Source organism: Hemicordylus capensis, chromosome 6 (genome assembly GCF_027244095.1).
Source record: "Hemicordylus capensis ecotype Gifberg chromosome 6, rHemCap1.1.pri, whole genome shotgun sequence".
Classification (NCBI taxonomy): Eukaryota; Metazoa; Chordata; class Lepidosauria; order Squamata; family Cordylidae; genus Hemicordylus; species Hemicordylus capensis.
In genome coordinates this window covers 92,127,487-92,145,992 of record NC_069662.1, presented here as the reverse complement: position 1 = coordinate 92,145,992, position 18,506 = coordinate 92,127,487, and the positions used below count along the sequence as shown (strand labels likewise).

General features: G+C 44.0%; 1 protein-coding gene across 2 annotated transcripts; it reads right to left on the bottom strand.

The window, feature by feature from the left end:
* Window positions 1-1,255: 1,255 nt before the first annotated feature.
* On the bottom strand, window positions 1,256-10,449 carry RP9 (RP9 pre-mRNA splicing factor). Of its 2 annotated transcripts, none has more exons than XM_053261634.1 (6): window positions 10,081-10,448; window positions 7,264-7,294; window positions 6,978-7,107; window positions 4,382-4,473; window positions 3,198-3,259; window positions 1,256-2,511 (listed from the first exon to the last, which is right to left on the bottom strand). In XM_053261634.1, the coding sequence occupies exons 1-6, from the start codon at window positions 10,269-10,271 to the stop codon at window positions 2,334-2,336; spliced, it is 684 nt and encodes a 227-aa protein (XP_053117609.1). In that variant the 5' UTR covers window positions 10,272-10,448; the 3' UTR covers window positions 1,256-2,333. The 2 variants fall into 2 exon arrangements, with proteins under 2 accessions (XP_053117609.1, XP_053117611.1); XM_053261636.1 differs by having other exon boundaries at window positions 2,370-2,588; window positions 10,081-10,449.
* Window positions 10,450-18,506: the final 8,057 nt, after the last annotated feature.

Below are 18,506 nucleotides of genomic sequence, written 5' to 3'. Positions count from 1 at the left end.
GGAATCTTAATTATTGAGTGAAGGGTGTTTGTTCAATGCACCTAGTCACTTCCAACTGCTCTGGCCTCCTTCTTGCACTTGCATATTGACTCGCAAGCAGAAGTTGCCAGGAGAGTGGTTAGCTAACTTTGCATTGTAATAACACCTCTTATTGTAGAGCAGTATTTGCCAAAAATGCAACTCTGCTCTCGGCCTCCCATGGCAGCCCTGCAAGGGTAACGGGGAAGTGTGTTGAGCAGAAAGATCTTGAACACTCTTGCTGCAGCCAGTCACCCGGACAAACAGGCAAGTTGCCATTCTAAGTGGAGAAATGCCCATTCCACTGGGTAATCGGCTGCAGTAAGAGCCTGACACGCCACTAGCTCTATGCATGTTTTTTCCCCCCTTGGCTCCCACTGCAGCTGTTTAGGCTTCTGGCCCAAAACTCTCAGTGCCATAAAGTTAGCAGCTTTTCCTTTGCACATTTCAAGGATAACAAATGGACAAGTTCTTTAATTAGACCAGCGGCAAGCTCAAAATACGTGCCTCTTTTATATAAGGTTCCCTTTTCTACAAAAGAATCAAACATGTGGTGTGGCATTACTACATACAATTGTAGTAACTTAGAACTACTTCCCAAACATGTGCCAGTATGTCAATACATTTATGAAGCTATATCACAAGACACAGTGACCCAGTTCAACTCTAACAGAATACCACGGTTTCTAGTTATGTGAAGCTTCTGTAAACTGTGGGATTGTTACTTTCTCCTCTTCTGCATGTATGAGAGGGAAAGCTTCCACTCGGAAGTAACCACAGTTCAAATTGTGGCTTGAAGCAAACCATGACTGGAGGAAACAAGGCATGATCAAGCAGTGGTTTATTTTTTCCTTAATGTGGAAGTGGTAGGTTTACTTCAATGCAGAAGTAAAAACTTCCCCTCTTGTCTTCAAAGGAAGCAGGGAGTCCATGCCTTGCAGAAGCTTGTTCACATAACAGGAAACCATGGTTTACTGTTACATCTGAACCTTTTGCTTTTTCAAGCATATTTGAAGCAGTCTGTGTTTGCTACTGATGATTTTTTAAAAACTTAGTAGGATGGTTTAATGCCTGGAGAGTCAAGTCAATATAGCAGTAGAATTAAAGTTGTTCAACTGTGGGCCTTATGAGAGAAAACCAAATTCTAATCACTCTGGATTTCTATCCATGTTTTTCAAGTGAGGCCAATGCAAACTATTGTATGCTGTGGTTGTAATGACAGAGATAGACTTTCGTGTTGAAAGGAAATGCTATGTGCAGATACAGATTTATTTCATTTTATCTTTAAATATCACAGCACAATAGAAAAGGCTTGACAAGACTCTATAATCAACATCATATAAATGAGGATTTTTGCATACAGAATTACCAAACAATATGCCAACATGGCATAGAATTCTAAGTCAAACTGGCACAACATGTGACCCACCAAATGCAGCCTACCAGCCATGCATGGAGGACCTGCCACATACTTAATCATCCCCAGTGCTGTGGTGGACAGCTAGCCAAAGCAGGTTTATAAAGCCCCTAGGTCACAAGTTGTGCAAGCTGGCTTAAGGTTAGAGCAGGTACAATTACATTAAAGCATACCCAGTGTCATAAAACTGCAGGGCACAAATCACAGTGGTGATCTGTGCTTACATCACACTGTTCTCATCGAAACCATCCTTTTTTTTTTTTGCAAATGTTCTGTTGTAGACAGAGTGAAATCCACCCAGAGTCCCCTTGTTGTTCTTGCTTTTCTTAAGTTTTGCTTCAGAACGCATAAATCTGATTGGTCAGTAGTAGTCCTTGTTAGTCCTTAATCCCTTATTCATCTGCAGTACTGCAGCAGTCTCACTGACATGACTCTAAAGGGATGCTTTTCAATATATTCTCCTAGGCCAGGGCCCAGGGGTTCTTGTATGCCCTGGGCACGATTTATGAAGCTTCTCTATTGGCAGCTTCAACCAAAAAACCTACCCACTTCTGTTTAACCTGTTAGTACATTGAAAAGAAACCTGGGACTATGGTACAGAAAACTGCTAAAAAGGAGACATGCAGGGGGAAAGTAGCATGCAAACACCAAAGGCCATTTATCCTAGCAGAAAATTAACTGTACCAAATCACCATTTTTAAAAAAAATTGGGAGGGGGGGGATGCAATGTGGAGGTACAGTGGGCAAACCTGTTGATAAGGCAACTACCAAGTAACACCAAGGGGTATATAAATGGGCCTCAAAATTGTGCCCTGGAACTATTCCAAGGCCTTTTGGGAGGACTATTCTTTGGATATTTTATACCACTGCACTAGTTTACCATTAGGGTGGCATTTCCTCAATCCGATTCAGACCTGTTGTTTGATTTAGAGGATTTGTGCTTTCTCTTTTTCTTCTTCTTCTTTGATTTCTTCTTCTTCTTGCACTTTTCTCTGCATTCTGAAGAACTGGAGCTGTCAGTGCTGCTGTCTTCATCTGAAGTGGAGTCCTCTAGTAGCTGCTTCAGTTGTTGTATCCTAAAAGCATAAATGGCCATGCAAGACATTCCATTTTGCTTTGGTGGCCAAACTGCTTTTTAAAACCTACATATCAGCTTTAAAATGGAGATAGGGTAACCAGATTATTACATGAAGTGTGGAGTTGTTTTCAACTCTCAATTCTGAAAGCATCATCATTAGTTGAGGGCTAGTGAAGAATAGTGGCTAATACACACTGAATCTGTTAAGTAGAAATTCCCTGGTTCAGAATCTTAACAGATGATCTTAAGCAAGCATCCATTTCTCAGCCTCAGTGCCTCCCCTCCAGCCCAAATCTACAACCAGGGAAGAATGCTGCTGACTTAACTTGCAGGATAACTGTAAAACAGGATAATGTCTGCAAATCCCTGCTAACTAACTTGGCAAAGAGGCACCTTTTAATGTGGTGATTCTCTTTATTTAGCAGGGAGAGAGTAACTGGCCCTATCCACCCCCAGTACAGTACCTCCAGTGACTGTTGTTGGTATCTATCTTAAATTTCTTTTTAGATTGTGAGCCCTTTGGGGACAGGGATCCATCTTATGTTATTTCTCTGTGTAAACCACCCTGGGCCATTTTTGGAAGGGCGGTATAGAAATTGAATTAATAATAATAATAATTTAATAAGTGATTTGAACATTCTAGTGCTATTGTTATGAGTATTTATAAGGACCCAAACCACTTACCGCATTTCCTTCTCATGGCGCTTATTTTCCCTTATTATATCATACATGGGGTCTTCATGTGCCTTGAGGGGAAAAAATTCAATGTCAAACAGAACATGCATGTCTTTCTTTTTAAACAATTCCTACATTCAAATGCCAGTGCATTTGCCAGGAACACAAGCAAAGATCTAGTTGGCCTACCTTAGGACTCATGCTTTAGTGCACACCATTAATGATAGCTTTATGCATATAAACTGTTCTCCTGTGATCTTTGCAAACCTGCTATACATGCAAAAGCACTGAAGCAACTTGACATGCTCAACATTATTTGCACAGACATTTTCACAGGGATCCAATCAATGGGATCACTCTCAAGAATGGAACCATGGTCAAAAATAACATGCAAATTGGTTGTCTTCCATCTTTCATCAAACAGAAAAAGAACCTGTCATTTTAAACTCTTCTAAACTATGAACACCCAAAATGAAATATGACTGTAAGTAATTTTACAGTTGTAGTATTCCCAATATGCAGGCCACAGTCTTACAACCAGAGCAATCACTGTTAACATTTTAACTGCAATCGAGCCCTATGTGCTCCTGTTGCGATAACATGAAGTTTCTGGACAATCCTGGTTAAATAACTATGGCTTACAAACACATAACCAGGGTAAATCCTGGTTATCTATCCCGGTTAACTGCCGGTTAACTGCAGCAATTTAACTGGGAATGCCTGGAAATTCTGGGTTCCTGCTCCATGGGGGTGCACAGAGGTCATCAACTGCAGTTAACCCTTTAATCACAATTGTTCTGGTTGTGAGAATGCAGCTGCAGTTGTTCACATCAGCACCTGCTGATTATCCTATACAAATATTCCACCCCACACCCCAGCCATTTCCCCCAAAGCTATTCCAATTTTGAGATATGGCTAGCGGAAGGGGAAATTAAGCAGTATGGGAAATGGTGGCATTGGCAGGCAAAGGAATGATGAAGCTGCCTCTGCTTAGTGGTTCTCCCTGGCATCCCAGATGCCCCACTGCAAAGAAAACACAAAGTTGGGAAACCCAAGTTTCCATCTAACATCTAGCTTCACCCTCAGATTGGAAGAAAAGAAATCCTTCAGACACATAAATTAGCAGACATTTCCAAATTATCTTATTTAAAAGGTATTAAAAAGACATGTAACTAATGTTACATTTTACTTACTACTCTGAATTGCTCTAATTTCTGATTGCCCTTAATGAAGAATGGACATTCTTTATCTCCTGTTCTGTGTCCATAACGTTTACATCTCCAGCCTTCAGAAAAAGAAAAGGTAACAGTTGTCCTTAAGAAACTGTCAGATATCCTTCTGCATCAAAAGAGATGTTTTATTTTTAAATATATATATATATATATTAGAAAATGTACATCTCACCTTCCCAACCATAAGAAAACTCAAAGAAGTTTATAATGAAAATTAAAACCAACATAAATCAACAACAAAATTAAAATGTTGCTATCTTTACTTTTAAAAAAGCAATGCCTAAAGTATGTTTGATTTTTATTAAAGATAGAACAATCAGTTGCTTGCCCCTGGCTAAGTGGAGAACTGCCTGCCCTTCACTATTACAAGGCAGAGAGTTAGGCAAGGGAGCATACAGAGCAAGATTTCCAGTACCATCCACAGCTCTAAGACTCTCCTCTTCTGCTAACTAAGAACAGCAGAAGCAGAATAAATTATGCAAATACAGTGCAGGCAAACATGATTAATTTGCATAATCCACAGTGTGCAGGATTTAGCTTTTGGGGCACAGAACATGGAGGCAGGATACACTATCTGCAGCCCTGCTCCAAACCTATTTCTTCAGCAACGCCCTTGATAAGCTGTTCAAGCCTTTACTTGACTGCAAAATTGCTGACACTGTCTCCATACTGTGTACTCACTACTTCTCCCCAGACCCCAAGCCTTGTATGCAGACCATACAAAGGCTGTTTCCTTTGTATGTTCTGCAGCACCTAGCATAGTTTCCATATTAAATTGTGGTGATGGTAATACCAGCCCTCTCCCCACAAAAAATGGCCCCAGCCAATCCCTATCAATGGCCTGAACAAAGCCATCTGGAGAGGGGCCACTGAGAATGCCTCCCACATGTTCTCCCTGTCCTTATCCGATACTTAGGTTGCATCCTCAAGAAGACTACAGAGAAGGAACTGAAGTGCTCTCTTTAAGACATGCCACCTGTAAGATGGAAACAGTTTCCATTCATGATAAAAGGTTGCTAGTGTTTATCCTAATAAGCAGCAGGCATAGTATTAAGTGACAGAGCTGCTACTACTGCCAACTTTGCCTGCTGCTGTTGCTTCATCATCAGCAGCAGCAGCAGCAGCAGCAGGGAACTGGGTCCCTCATGGTGACCATTTATATTTAGAACCAACCAGCTGGCAGTAACAGGAAAAACAAGGAAAGGCAAACGGCCATCACTGCTGCCTCCAACTGAAACTGCATACTACCAGCTGCAACTGGGCTCCTCTCTCACACAACAGGCTATTTGTATCAAATGTACTTTTTTTCCTCTCCAAAGGATGGGTGTCTTGCATTTTTACACCTCCCTTTTTATTTGTGGTTGGGCATCTGAGAATGGCAAATGGGTAGGAAGTGAAAGAAACGATGCAATTTTGGCAGAAGGAAAATAATAATGACAATAACAGGTTAGTCAGTGGAAATTATAATTATAATTTCTAGTTCTCCCTCCCCTTTATTTCCTCAGGCCACTTAAACCCATTAACTGATTATGAGTCCTGTTGGGATAGTAACAGATAAGACTTTAGAAGAAAAAATAAGTTGCTGTAAGAGTTGCTCAGGACAGTGCAGGGTATAAACAAACTAGAGATCAGTCGTGCAGTGCACATATCCATATTAGTATCAGCTCCTGCTGCAAAGAGGCTCCTTTTAAAGTGATGGCTCTCTTATATATTTAGTAAAAGGATAGCAATTGTCCCTATTCAGTCCAGCATAACATCCCTCCCAGAGGTTGTTGCTAGTATCTCCCTTGTGTTTCTTTTTACATTGTGAGGCCTTTTGTGACCAGAACCATTTGTCCTTTTCTTTTGCTATGTAAACTGCTTTGAGAGTTATTATTTTATTATTTTATTAATACGTCAATGTCTCAGAATGGTCCAGAATGCTGTGGCCAGACTGTTGATCAGTGCCAGATAATGGGATCATGCATGTACCATAACAGCTATACTGACCATTGGTCATTTCCAAGCCCAATTCAAAATGCTGGTTTTAACCTATAAGATTCTAAACAGCTTATGATTTGAGTAGCTGAAAGACCATCTCTGTCTGTATCAACTTGCTTGATTGTTAAGAGAATCAGTTGAGCAGGCTGTCCTTCATGTCTCACCAATATTGTTTGGGACATGAGAGAGGGACTTATTTGTGGCCACGCCCAGACTCTGAAACTCTCCCCTTGGGAAACTTGTTTTGCACCACTGACTTTCCACAGTAATGTGAAAACAAATTTTATTCCAGCAAGCTTTTAACATGTCTGGTGGCTGAGTTTTTATTGCTACAGTTTTAAGTGTATCTATGTGTGTCTTTCACAGTTGTCTATGATCAATTGTTTTGTTTTTGTTTTTCGTGTTTGATGGTTATGGCTTTTTGTTCTATTTTGTGATGGGCATTTCTTTTTTATAATGGAAAGGTGGGATAGAAATCTTACAAAATAAAAGAAATAACGACATTTTACAATACATTCTCTTCATTTCCCTTCTCCAATAAATGATGTAAAGCAATTTTAAAATGTTCTGTTCTTACACTGCATGACTTTCACCTCTTTCCCTAGTGGCATCCAAAGTCCTTTTGTTGGGGCATGTGCTAGGAATTCTCGTGCATGCTCATTGCCAGGTACATCAGGAATACAGTCTTCGGGTTTAGTTTCATTTTCCTGTACAAGAAGAAAATAAAATAAAGCTGTGAATATAAAATCAAGCAGAGAACAAGACACTTCTCACCGGGAGAAGCTTAGTGGATGAATTTTTCTTTGCACTCTGATCTAGGGACATATGTTTACTAGGTTGTGCCTGCAAGTATACCAACTCACCTTAATTAGCCCAGGAGGAAGTTTTTCATAGCTGAAAAATATGAAAATACAGCTTTAGCTAAAGTGTTTTACTAACCAGCAATGGAGCATAAGCAATCAAAACAAAAAATAAGGGAGGGATAATATGGTTTTCAGAACATCTATCCCTTAGATGGTTTCACTTTGGAAATACTCATTTAAGATGCTGCCAGTGGTATTTCCAAGGGGTGGCTTCACATGTAACGACAGCAGATAAGTTGGCAGGACCTGGAGGTTCCAGCATGAGCTGTAAGCTGCAACCATTTTGTGACATCTGAAGCCACCAAGGTCAAGTTACTGTTGGGTTCCCTTTATTGCCTGACATTCACCTGATAGTTCTAATCAAGAGTTATTTATTTATTTCATATCCCGCTCTTCCTCCAAGGAGCCCAGAGCAGTGTACTACATACTTAAGTTTCTCCTCACAACAACCCTGAGAAGTAGGTTAGGCTGAGAGAGACGTGACTGGCCCAGAGTCACCCAGCAAGTCTCATGGCTGAATGGGGATTTGAACTCGGGTCTCCCCGGTCCTAGTCCAGCACTCTAACCACTACACCACACGGGCGAATGTTGGGTGGTGGAGGGCATATGGCAACCCAACACTGGCAGTTTCAGACATTACGGAATGGCTGCAACTTGCAACTCAGGCTGGGAGTGTGTCCTCCCCTAGAAGTTGCCCAAAGAGTCAAAAAGGATATTCTATTGTCTTTGTAACTTGTAAGAGTATAGTCTAATCTGCAGATGTCATCCTGATTTTGGCTGGAAATAACAGCTTCAAGGTACTTCATCAGAGCAACACCGCATTTGCCAGAAATTTATACCTTTCTCTATTCAAAAGTGCAACTATTTTCTAGAAAGAGGCATCCGGATTTACTAACTCCATCTTGCCACAACACAGATAAAATCATACACTTTTAAAAACTGCCATAACTACAATATCAACTTGGAACTGTCTATCTCTTTTAAAATATTATTGCCATGATCTGAAACACAGATATTATTGGCAGGATTGCTGAGACCTTGCCTAATGGTTAGGAAAGTTGTGATAATCTGTCAACACAATAACTGTGGCCTACAAAGCCAGCAGTCACCTTAAGTGGCACAGCGGGGGAATGCTTGACTAACAAGCAGAAGGTTGCCAGTTCAAATCCCCATTGGTACTATATCAGGCAGCAGCAATATAGGAAGATGCTGAAAGGCATCTTTGCATACTACGCAAGCGGGAGGCAATGGTAAACCCCTCCTGTGGGGAGGAGGCAATGGTAAACCCCACCAAAGAAAACCACAGGGCTCTGTGGGCACCAGGAGTTGAAATCAACTTGATGGCACACTTTACCAAGCCAGCAAGGGTAATGAGACAGGAAGCCTTTCAAGTCTCTGAGCATGAGCTAAATGGTCATTCCTTGCCACTAAGGCAATGTCCAGAAGACAGAGCTAATCCAGAGGGACTTACACTGATCTTAGGACTCTGCTTGGACCAACAATTTTCAACATATTAGCCAGCGTGGTGTAGTGGTTAGAGTGCTGGACTAGGACCGGGGAGACCCGAGTTCAAATCCCCATTCAGCCATAAAACTAGCTGGGTGACTCTGGGCCAGTAACTTATCTCTCAGCCTAACCTACTTCACAGGGTTGTTGTGAAAGAGAAACTCAAGTATGTAGTACACCGCTCTGGGCTCCTTGGAGGAAGAGCGGGATATAAATGTAAAAATAATAAATAATAATAACATAGGGACAGGCACAATTCTCAAACTGATTGCGTGTAATAGTGACAAAATGTGCACAGCCACCACTGGTGATTCAGGCTGTTGATCACAGAAGTGCCTACCGTCATGATTACAGCACTTCCCTTTTAACACAAACACCACTTTAACTGTAAGCAGCAAGGTGGTCCAGGGAGTAAGTGACAGCACGGGGGCTTCCTACCTGCTTTTGGTGCTGTAACCATGAGCTGCATTGAGCATTTAATGTCTGAATGGGGCTAGTTATTCACACAAAAACACGTATGAGTGTAAAGACAGCTAAACACAGGTACAACATAGTCCTGAAGAGGGCTTCTGTGTACAGCGTACACAGGTATAGATCTGTATGCATATGCAGGCAAAGATAGTCACATGTTTTGCTGAATATAGGTACGGCATTATATTTCCTATCCTGCATTTCAGGGGGCCTGTACTCAGGTTAATTTTTTTAAGGAACAGTTGGACAGTCACTTTCAGTGTTCCCTCTAAGGCATGCGCACATGTGTGTGCTCACACATTTTTTGATGTCACTCAGTCAGTTTTAGATCCCGCTCAGGTTCCCGAATCAGGAAGACCCCATTCTGAATGCATGCGCGCGCACACTGCCTTGATACTGCCACCCAGAACAAAACGCATTCTGCACACAAATGAAAAAAATTAGAGAAAACACTGGTCACCTGCACAAAATCAGGTACATGTGTTCAGACATCTGAATGCAGAAACAACATAATGTCTGAATGGGTTCTGTGGAAGAAGCAATCCCCCGCGTCACCGCCCCTGCCCATGCCAACCTAGCGCTGAAAGCCAGTGCAGCGAAGTGATTGTAGCAGTAGGCTCAGGCAAAGGAGTGCTGGGTGCAGATCCCGGCTCAGTCATAAAGCTGACACGATCGTTGACACGATCGCATAAAACTGGCCAGTCGCTTTCTCACAGCCCTAACCCACCTCACAGGGTTGTTGTGAGGATAACAAGCGGGGCTATTCACCGCCCTGAGCTCTTTAGAAGGGCAAACAGAAGAGTGTGTGTAAGACCGAACGAAAGTGTATTATTGCCTCACAAGGATTCAAGGTGCTGCATCTGCTGGATCTGCTGCACTTCGCGCTTCTTCCTCTTCTGCTCCCTCAGCTCCAGCCCTTTGCTGACTCCGCTGGAGCTGCTGCTGCTGCTGCTGGGCAGGGACTCCCTGTGACTTCTGTGCCGCTTCAGGCTGCTGGTCCTCCCCTCCTCGCGTCTACCCGCCTGGGACATGATGGGAACGCAAAGACTACAAAACGGGGCAGAGGCAACCTGGCTGAGTTGCAAAGAGGGACCCGCCTCTCCATCCGCCTCTGCAGGCAGCAGCCCAGGCGACGCTTTGCGTGCCCCGCGCTTTCACTTCCAGGCGAAGGAGGCACTTCCTCTAGCCGGCCGGAGGCAACGCCCCCTGCTCCTCTGGCTGCTCAAGTCAAGTTAGGGGACAGACGGACTTGTCTCCCCGCTTGTGCTGGCAGGCGTAAGCCGCAGGAGGAGGGCACAGGCGCCGGGTGCAAGCATTGGGTGGTTGAGACGTCAGTTGAGACATATTTGGGGCACTTTCAGTATTGTGCTCTGGATCTGTGTGGTGGTGACTGCGGTCTTTGCGGGGGCGGCTCGGTAATGTGGGGAGAACCTCTGGAGCTGTTTGATACTGCTCAACTTGCCAAGTGATGTCGGGCGTAAGGCTCCTCAGGATTTGCTGCCAGTAAAGTATCGGGCTGCAAAAATGCTGGCTGGGGCTCAAGGCGTATCTAAAACTAAAGGAGACCTTCTTTGTTATCTAGCTTAGGGCAGCCCGTTCTCCATTGCACCATCTTTGGGGCAGGGATTTCAGCCACACTCCCTGTTTACAGCAGGCAGGCACGTTGGTACATTTATTTTGGCAACACAGCCATAAATACAACAAATCCGTTGGTTGGTTTTCTGTCAGGTTATGCCACTGTCAACACTTACTGTCTTCTAGGGTTCATTCCTGCATCTGTTTTCAAAATCAGGTCTTAACCCTGAGCACAAGACATGTTTCTGAATAGATGGAAATGTCCGTGAACGTCTTCATGTTCAAAATGCATTTCCCTCACCACTGAGTAAAGTAGACAGAATAGGGAAGAACTTTTTGCACACAAGTTTCACCCCTTTCTCTAGACTTGCTATTCTCTCTCTCCCTCTCTGGAATGCACTCCCGATAGACATCTGTGGCTTAACATCTTTATCAGCTTTTAAAAGAGCCCTTAAGATATGTGTGTGTGTTTAGCATGGCTTTTAGTGATCTTTGAAAGTTTTAAATTGTTTTAAATCATTGTTGTTTCAACAGCTTATTTTATTTTGTCTTTATTGTATTTACAAGTGTTTTTTAGCCTGTTGAAATAACGGGCGCTAGTAGGGGAGAGTTCCGCCGCCGCCGCCGCCGCCTCCAAGAGTCCCGCCCGCCCCCGCCGTCTGTACCACCCGCCCCTGCCGTCTGTACCGCCCGCCTCTGCGCTTCTGTGGCGCCTCCAGGCCTCGGTCGCAGCTCTGCTGCCGCCTCGGCCGGCTTCCCCTGCCGCCTCTTCCCTCCGGCCGTCTTCGGCGTTGCAGCCAGGCCTTGGCCACGGCTCCGCCAAGGCCGCGGCTCTGCCGCCGCCTCGGCCGGCTTCCCCCGCCGCCTCTTGCCCCCGACCGGTTTCGCGGCAGCCGCTTTTCCTCGGCCGCCGCTTCTTCTCCCGGCCATCATGGCCGCCTGGTCCCTGCGGTTGTGTCTCCCTCGGCATGTTCTGGCCATGCGCTCCGCGCATGCCCAGAACAGCCGAGGGAGACACGGACGCACGCCAGGCATTTGACACGGGCACACACTTAGGCTTTTATTATAGAGGATTGTTATGAACCGCCTAAAGCTTTGGAGTCAGGTGGTATATAAATTAATTAAATGAATACAAACCCAGAGCAGCTAACAAGTAAAGTATTAAAAAAAAACAGTAAAATTATGAAAATAAAAACCAGACAGAACAGTCATAGCAAAACAATACATCCTGAAAGAAAAGACAAAAACTTACCTGCAGGCTGCTATGATCAGAGTTGCTGTTGCCAACAAGCTACTCTGCTTCATTCTGCTTCCAACTTATGAAATACATGCATATGCATGTGTGTTCTGATCTATGGTTCGATCTACATGTGCTGCAATCCTTCCTGCCCCATTGCATTAGTGGGGATAGCTACAAATAGTTTAGATCTATGTATCAAGAAAAACTGTTGAGCTTTTGCAATACCGTGTACAAGCAGATATTATTTAGAAATTGTAACTGGTTTGGCATTAAGTTTAATTGTGCTTTCAATTTTTCTGAGAGACATACATATCCTATATTTTGAATGGAAAATTTGATTCTTTGGTGACATCCAGCTCCTAGTGATTTCTGATATTTAACATATTAACTTTGCATGAAGACATGAACAAGCATAATTTCCCTTTCTGATGTTTTTAGAAATGTTGAACTTCTGCATAGAAAACAGTGTTGGCCTGTGACATTTTGCTGCTAGAAGCAGAGCACCAAATGGCACCACCTCCCTTCTTTCTCTCTGTTTAAATTAAAATCAAACACCTAATTCTTCCTCCTTTCAAATCTCTCTCCTTCCTTCCTTCCTTCCTTCCTTTTCTGTTAGGAAGTGACAAAGAAACGCACCATGGTACTATTTCATCTTCCTTCTTCTGCAGGCCATCTATGCAAGGTGCTGGCTGGTCTGCCAGGCCTCCCCTGAGAAATGGCCCACAATCTGATGCCTGAAACAGCTTGTTTTGCACTAATTTAGAAGCCTGATATGAAATACAGGTGAAACTCGAAAAATTAGAATATCGTGCAAAAGTTCATTAATTTCAGTAATGCAAATTAAAAGGTGAAACTGATATATGAGATAGACGCATTACATGCAAAGCGAGATAAGTCAAGCCTTAATTTGTTATAATTGTGATGATCATGGCGTACAGCTCATGATCATCACATTACTGCATTACTGAAATTAATTAAAAAGAGCCCCTGGTAGCGTAGTGGTAAAACTGCCGCCCTGTAACCAGAAGGTTACAAGTTCAATCCTGACCAGGGGCTCAAGGTTGACTCAGCCTTCCATCCTTCCGAGGTCGGTAAAATGAGTACCCAGAATGTTGGGGGGCAATATGCTAAATCATTGTAAACCGCTTAGAGAGCTTCCAGCTATAAAGCGGTATATAAATGTAAGTGTAAGTGCTAATGAACTTTTGCACGATATTCTAATTTTTCGAGTTTCACCTGTACAGGCTTTTTGACTGGCTCGAATACCCAGGTGCCAGTCTTGAAAGCTGAAATATGAACCTGTCATCAGAAAATATAAAAGTCCAATCCCAAAGCTGCATCACACACCAGTGAACCAAAGAACAAAACTCAGGATAAAAGGGTGGGGCTAAGGAGATAGGGTCTGTAGGGATCAGACGCCCTTCCCCACTAAAGAGAACCGGAAGTGAACCCTGTTCACTGACAGGATGGTGAACTCCAGGGCTCAGCAAATCAGCACACCAGGCGGGTGGGACCTAGGGAGCTGTTATGAGGAAGAAGGAAGTTTCTTTGTTAGAAAAGAAGCTAGGTTGGAGGTGCTCAGAGGAGGATGTGGCCATGGAGCAGGAGCAGAGTGAGGCTGGCGGCGGCCCATGTGCAGCTGCTGCAGTGGCCCCTTGACCTGCCCTGTCTTATGTCAGATGCGGGGCCCAACTAGCCACACCCCACATCTGACATCAGACGCAGGGGCTTGGTCTCCCAAACAGGGCTGTGCGGCCCCATTTGGAAAAATCAGCCCACGCTGTGTTGGGCAGCATGGGCCAGAGCAACTCTCCCTGCCTTAAAGGCGGGGAGAGCCGTTCTGGCCACGGTGCCAATGCAGCGCGGGCCAAACTCTCTCCTAAATGGGGCCGCATGGGCCTGGTTGGGAGGGAGATCGATCGGCCCCACTGCGTTGGAAGCGAGACCAGGAGCAGTTCTCCCTGCCTTTAAGGCAGGGAGATTCATTCCGGCCGCACTGCCAATGCGCAGCCCCATTTGGGACCGTAATAATACCCTTGTGACTGATGTCAGACACCGGGGGGCGTGTCTGGGGCTGCGCTTGCAGCCCGATTGATGGCAGTCCGGGTTCTTTGAACCTGTTTGCCCAATAGGAACATAGGAAACTGCCATATAATGAGTCAGACCATTGGTCTATCTAGCTCAGTATTGTCTTCACAGACTGGCAGCGGCTTCTTCAAGGTTGCAGGCAGGAATCTCTCTCAGCCCTATCTTTGAGAAGCCAGGGAGGGAACTTGAAACCTTCTGCTCTTCCCAGAGTGGCTGCATCCCCTGAGGGGAATATCTTGCAGTGCTCACACATCAAGTCTACCATTCAGATGCAACCAGGGCAGACCCTGCTTAGCTATGAGGACAAGTCATGCCTGCCATGGAGGCTGGCTGCTGGAGAATGACTCTGCAGATCCTTGAAAGATAAGAGGGCAGGAAGCTCAAATTCTCATCTGGAGTTTGGTGAGTTCAAGGAAAGGAGGCCCGGGCTTTGACTTCGGGAAGATTAATTTAAGGGAAGGTTTGCTTAGTCAGACTTTGTGTTAGAGTTTTTATTTCTTTGGGGTATGTGTTTTTGCATATTCCTGATACTGTTCTCTTATTGTTTACCTGTAATGTAATTAAAATAAGAAACACTAGCCTATGGCCATCCTACCTAGGGTGTTGCAAAAGACTCTATAAACATTTAAATGTGCCTAAGACAACCTATTTTTGTAATCTACTAAGTATCCTTAATTGTTTTTAAGCTGAGAAAGCCTCAGATGGAAGCAGTCTGTAGTAATTGAATAAAACTGGGGTGGGTTTTTTTCTTTTTTCTTTTTATGAGCCTCTCTGAGTTGGTTTTTAACTCAGAAAAAGAAGGGGCCAAAGGGGAATTCTTCTGGTGCAATCACGTTCTCAAATGGTCAGAAGCTATCAGTTTTCTCACCATGTGCAGGCTTGCACATGGAAGATTTTTGTACTTGCCCAAGAGCAAAATAAAGAGTTTTTCCATGGGATTCTACCCCAAGCCCAGAGAGGTTCCAGCTCTGTCGATAAGAGGGGTGGCGGCGGCAGCATTTTAAACCTACTGGGAATATAGAATAGTTTTAGGAGAAGCCTAGCCAGGCAGCTCAGCAGGGATGATTCAGCATTTTTCCCCTTTACGTGAGCTTGCTCTGAGACAAAAGTTTTAATCTGCTACAGGGTCACACACAGTTCCAAGTGAGTTCTCTGAAACAGCCTGCAATCGGGAACACAGTAGGTGGGGAGGGCTGTTTGCTACCCTAGATACTGAAGTCATTACAGACAGAGAACTGGCCTGGCCTACACCAGAGTAATGACCTTGAGGCAGTCCTTTACTTTCCCCTGTATGTTAATGGCCGTCCATCACTTCTCTGGGGGAAAATAAACTGATACCCTTGGTGACAACTTTATGGCTGGGAAAAACACTGAGTGGCCCAGCTTCCACTAAGAAGAACCCCTTAATAGAAGAGGTGTAATGTGCTTCTGTGCACAGAGTACAAAATAATAATTTCACTATGCCCCATTTAGCAGTCACTGCAATGAACATGCCCTCTCTATACACACTCAACACACACACCCAGCCTCTCCACAATGAAGAACATTTTACTATTATCACAGTAATAATGATTAATTCATGTTGTTATGTCCCGTTCCCACCGCCCCGGCCCCACCATGTGATTGGTGAAATGTTCCAAAGACAATGCTACTGGCTTTAGTTCCTCTGGGATTAGAAAGTACTACAGGCTTATGATGTCTTTGTAAAATTTTGCTTTATTTACAAATATACAACTAGAGTGGAGGCAAAAGCCACTCCTACTGCAGATTCCCAGAGAACAAAGCTGCACCCCCAGTTTCAGTGAGCAGTTTGCAGTTGAAAAGGACAAAGTTGTTTCACACACATTCTTCCCCAGGAGGTAATGTATCTGTAATGTATCTGATGATTGTCCACAATCATCAAAGGCACATTAAAGTTCTTAAGATTATTTAATCACATCCCTTGTGGCTTGTTCTCATCCCCATTCACTTCAGAAAAAAACTGTAGTGAGGAACTCATCAGACAGCAAACTCACAATGATATATTTCCCTTTAAATATGTTCTGTTATAAAGGCAGGCTGCTTTCTACAGCAGGAGAAAGATATTTTGTTAATAATACATTCCAGAAAAGTACCTATGTTGGTGGTCTGCTGCAGGGAACCTTAAAGACTGACACATGAGCTTTCACAGGCAAAGGTCCACTTCATCAGATGCATGTTTTAGTGTAGCAATGTCTTTCTCGCTTTCTGAATTATATGCACAATCCAGCTACAAATGCCAAGTTCAAAGGCTGTTAGTGCAAGTTCAGCTGTAGTTACATTGTAGTGGCGTGTCAACTCTGCAGTCTAGAAGGAGCAAGAAGATCAAAAGTGTCATTTCCTGATCCTGCTTGTGGGATATAAGCTAATTGACATCAGAATCCTACAGAATCCTTTATTTAGATGTTGATCCTGCTCTTTCTCCATTACACAGAATGGCGGAGGCAACTTTTTCTCATCTAATTCAACCTCTCAATAACTTTGTAATCTAGACTATTACTATTCACATGTATTTATCACATTCTTAATCCATCCTGGGAACCCAAGATGCTGTCTATGGACTCCCCAACACCACATGCTATCTATCTTCAAGGTCCACTCTTTGAGCACTCATGAATACAACAGGATGATTATCATTATTAATATTAATATATCACCGTTTAACCAAAAAAATTCAGAGCAGTTTAAATGGAAAAAGAAATGAGATGGTTCCCTGTCCCCAAAAGGCTCACCATCTAAAAAGAAACACAAAGTAGATACTACCAACAGCCTCTGGACTGGAGGGATGCTGTGCTAAGGTTGAATAAGATCAGTTGCTCTCCCCCTGCTAAATATGAGTCTCACCACTTTTGGTTAAAGTGTTCAAAGCTAACCCACATTAATTTATCTTAAATACACACTCAAAAGATGAGTGATCTTTCCATATTTTGAAACATGCTTTATGGAAATCTGGGCTAGTTTCCTGCTTCTTTCTTTTAAGAAACAAATGTCCACCAAGAGAGAATTTAGATGAAGAATCATCCCCTACCTGCTTGATAGCTGGTTGATTTGTACCTGTCCCTTGCTGGAGAAATGTTGTAACATGAAGCTCCTTTAATCAAGAGTGTGGCTACATGATGCTTTTGAAAGGGCATCCCTGCAGTTCATATACAATGATATGAGATAAGCACTCAAGTGCAGGATGAGGGATGCATGTTCTTCAAAGGGGTGGGGGTAGGGAAAGTTCTTGAAAAGGCAGGGCACTGCTGTAGTGGAAGACAGCACTTACCACTAGTCTTGTGGTAAAGCAAGTAAATGATTTTAAAAACAGTGTTGGGGGCCCGCCGATGACCTCTGTGGGCCGCCTGACTTCGGGAGCTCCGCAAGTCCACTACCTGCTTTGGGCGGCTCCCAAAAGCAATCTGTGGCTGGCTGCGCTGCTAGTGCAACTAACCCTACCACAAACCCCTGGTCTTTCTGGCCGGACGGCTTTTTTCTGCCCGACCCCAACAATGAATTCTTGTGAAATGGGACTTCCGCCTTGCGAGATCTCATGGCGAAATCATGCAAGCCGATGGCCGATGAGATCACGAAGTCTTGTGAGACTACCCACAAGATTTCACCACCATATAACCCGGCCGGCCTGTGATGGGGCCAGAGAGGCGAGGACTGCCCTTGGTGAAGGGAGTTCTAGGAGACTGAGCCATAGAGAGAGACTCCTGAGAGGTCAAACTCTGAGGTTGCAACAGGCTCCACCCCACCCATAGGCTGGAATCAGCAGTCACGGCTGGGGCACACACCATCCCTCTCTGCTGGCCCCTTTTTAAGGGGCTCACCCAGTCCAGCCCCAACATGGGGTACCACAAACAGGTCCAAATCTACTGTATGTTTGGGGAAGATACATTTTCATCATCAGTGATGTCACAGATGCTATCTAATTACTTTTTCACTGGTTGTACTGGGAAGGGGGAATGTACTTTACCAATTTCCCCATATGATACCTATCTATTTTCCACAGTGGAGCCGTAACTGCTTTGCAGTGGTTCTGCTCCTACCTCTCAGGCAGATTCCAGATGGTGTCCCTTGGAGACTGTTGCTCTGCAGAATCTGAACGTTTGTATGGTGTTCCCCAGGACTCCATACTACTGTCTCCAATGTTTTTTAACATCTACATGAAACCGCTGGGAGAGATCATCAGGAGATTTGGTGCAGGGTGTTATCAGTATGGTGATGATACCTAAATCTTTCTCTCCATGGCAACATCATCAGGAGAAGGCATAACAACCCTAAATGTCTGCCTGGAGGAAGTAATGGGCTGGATGAGGGATAACAAACTGAGACTGAATCCAAATAAGACACAAGTGCT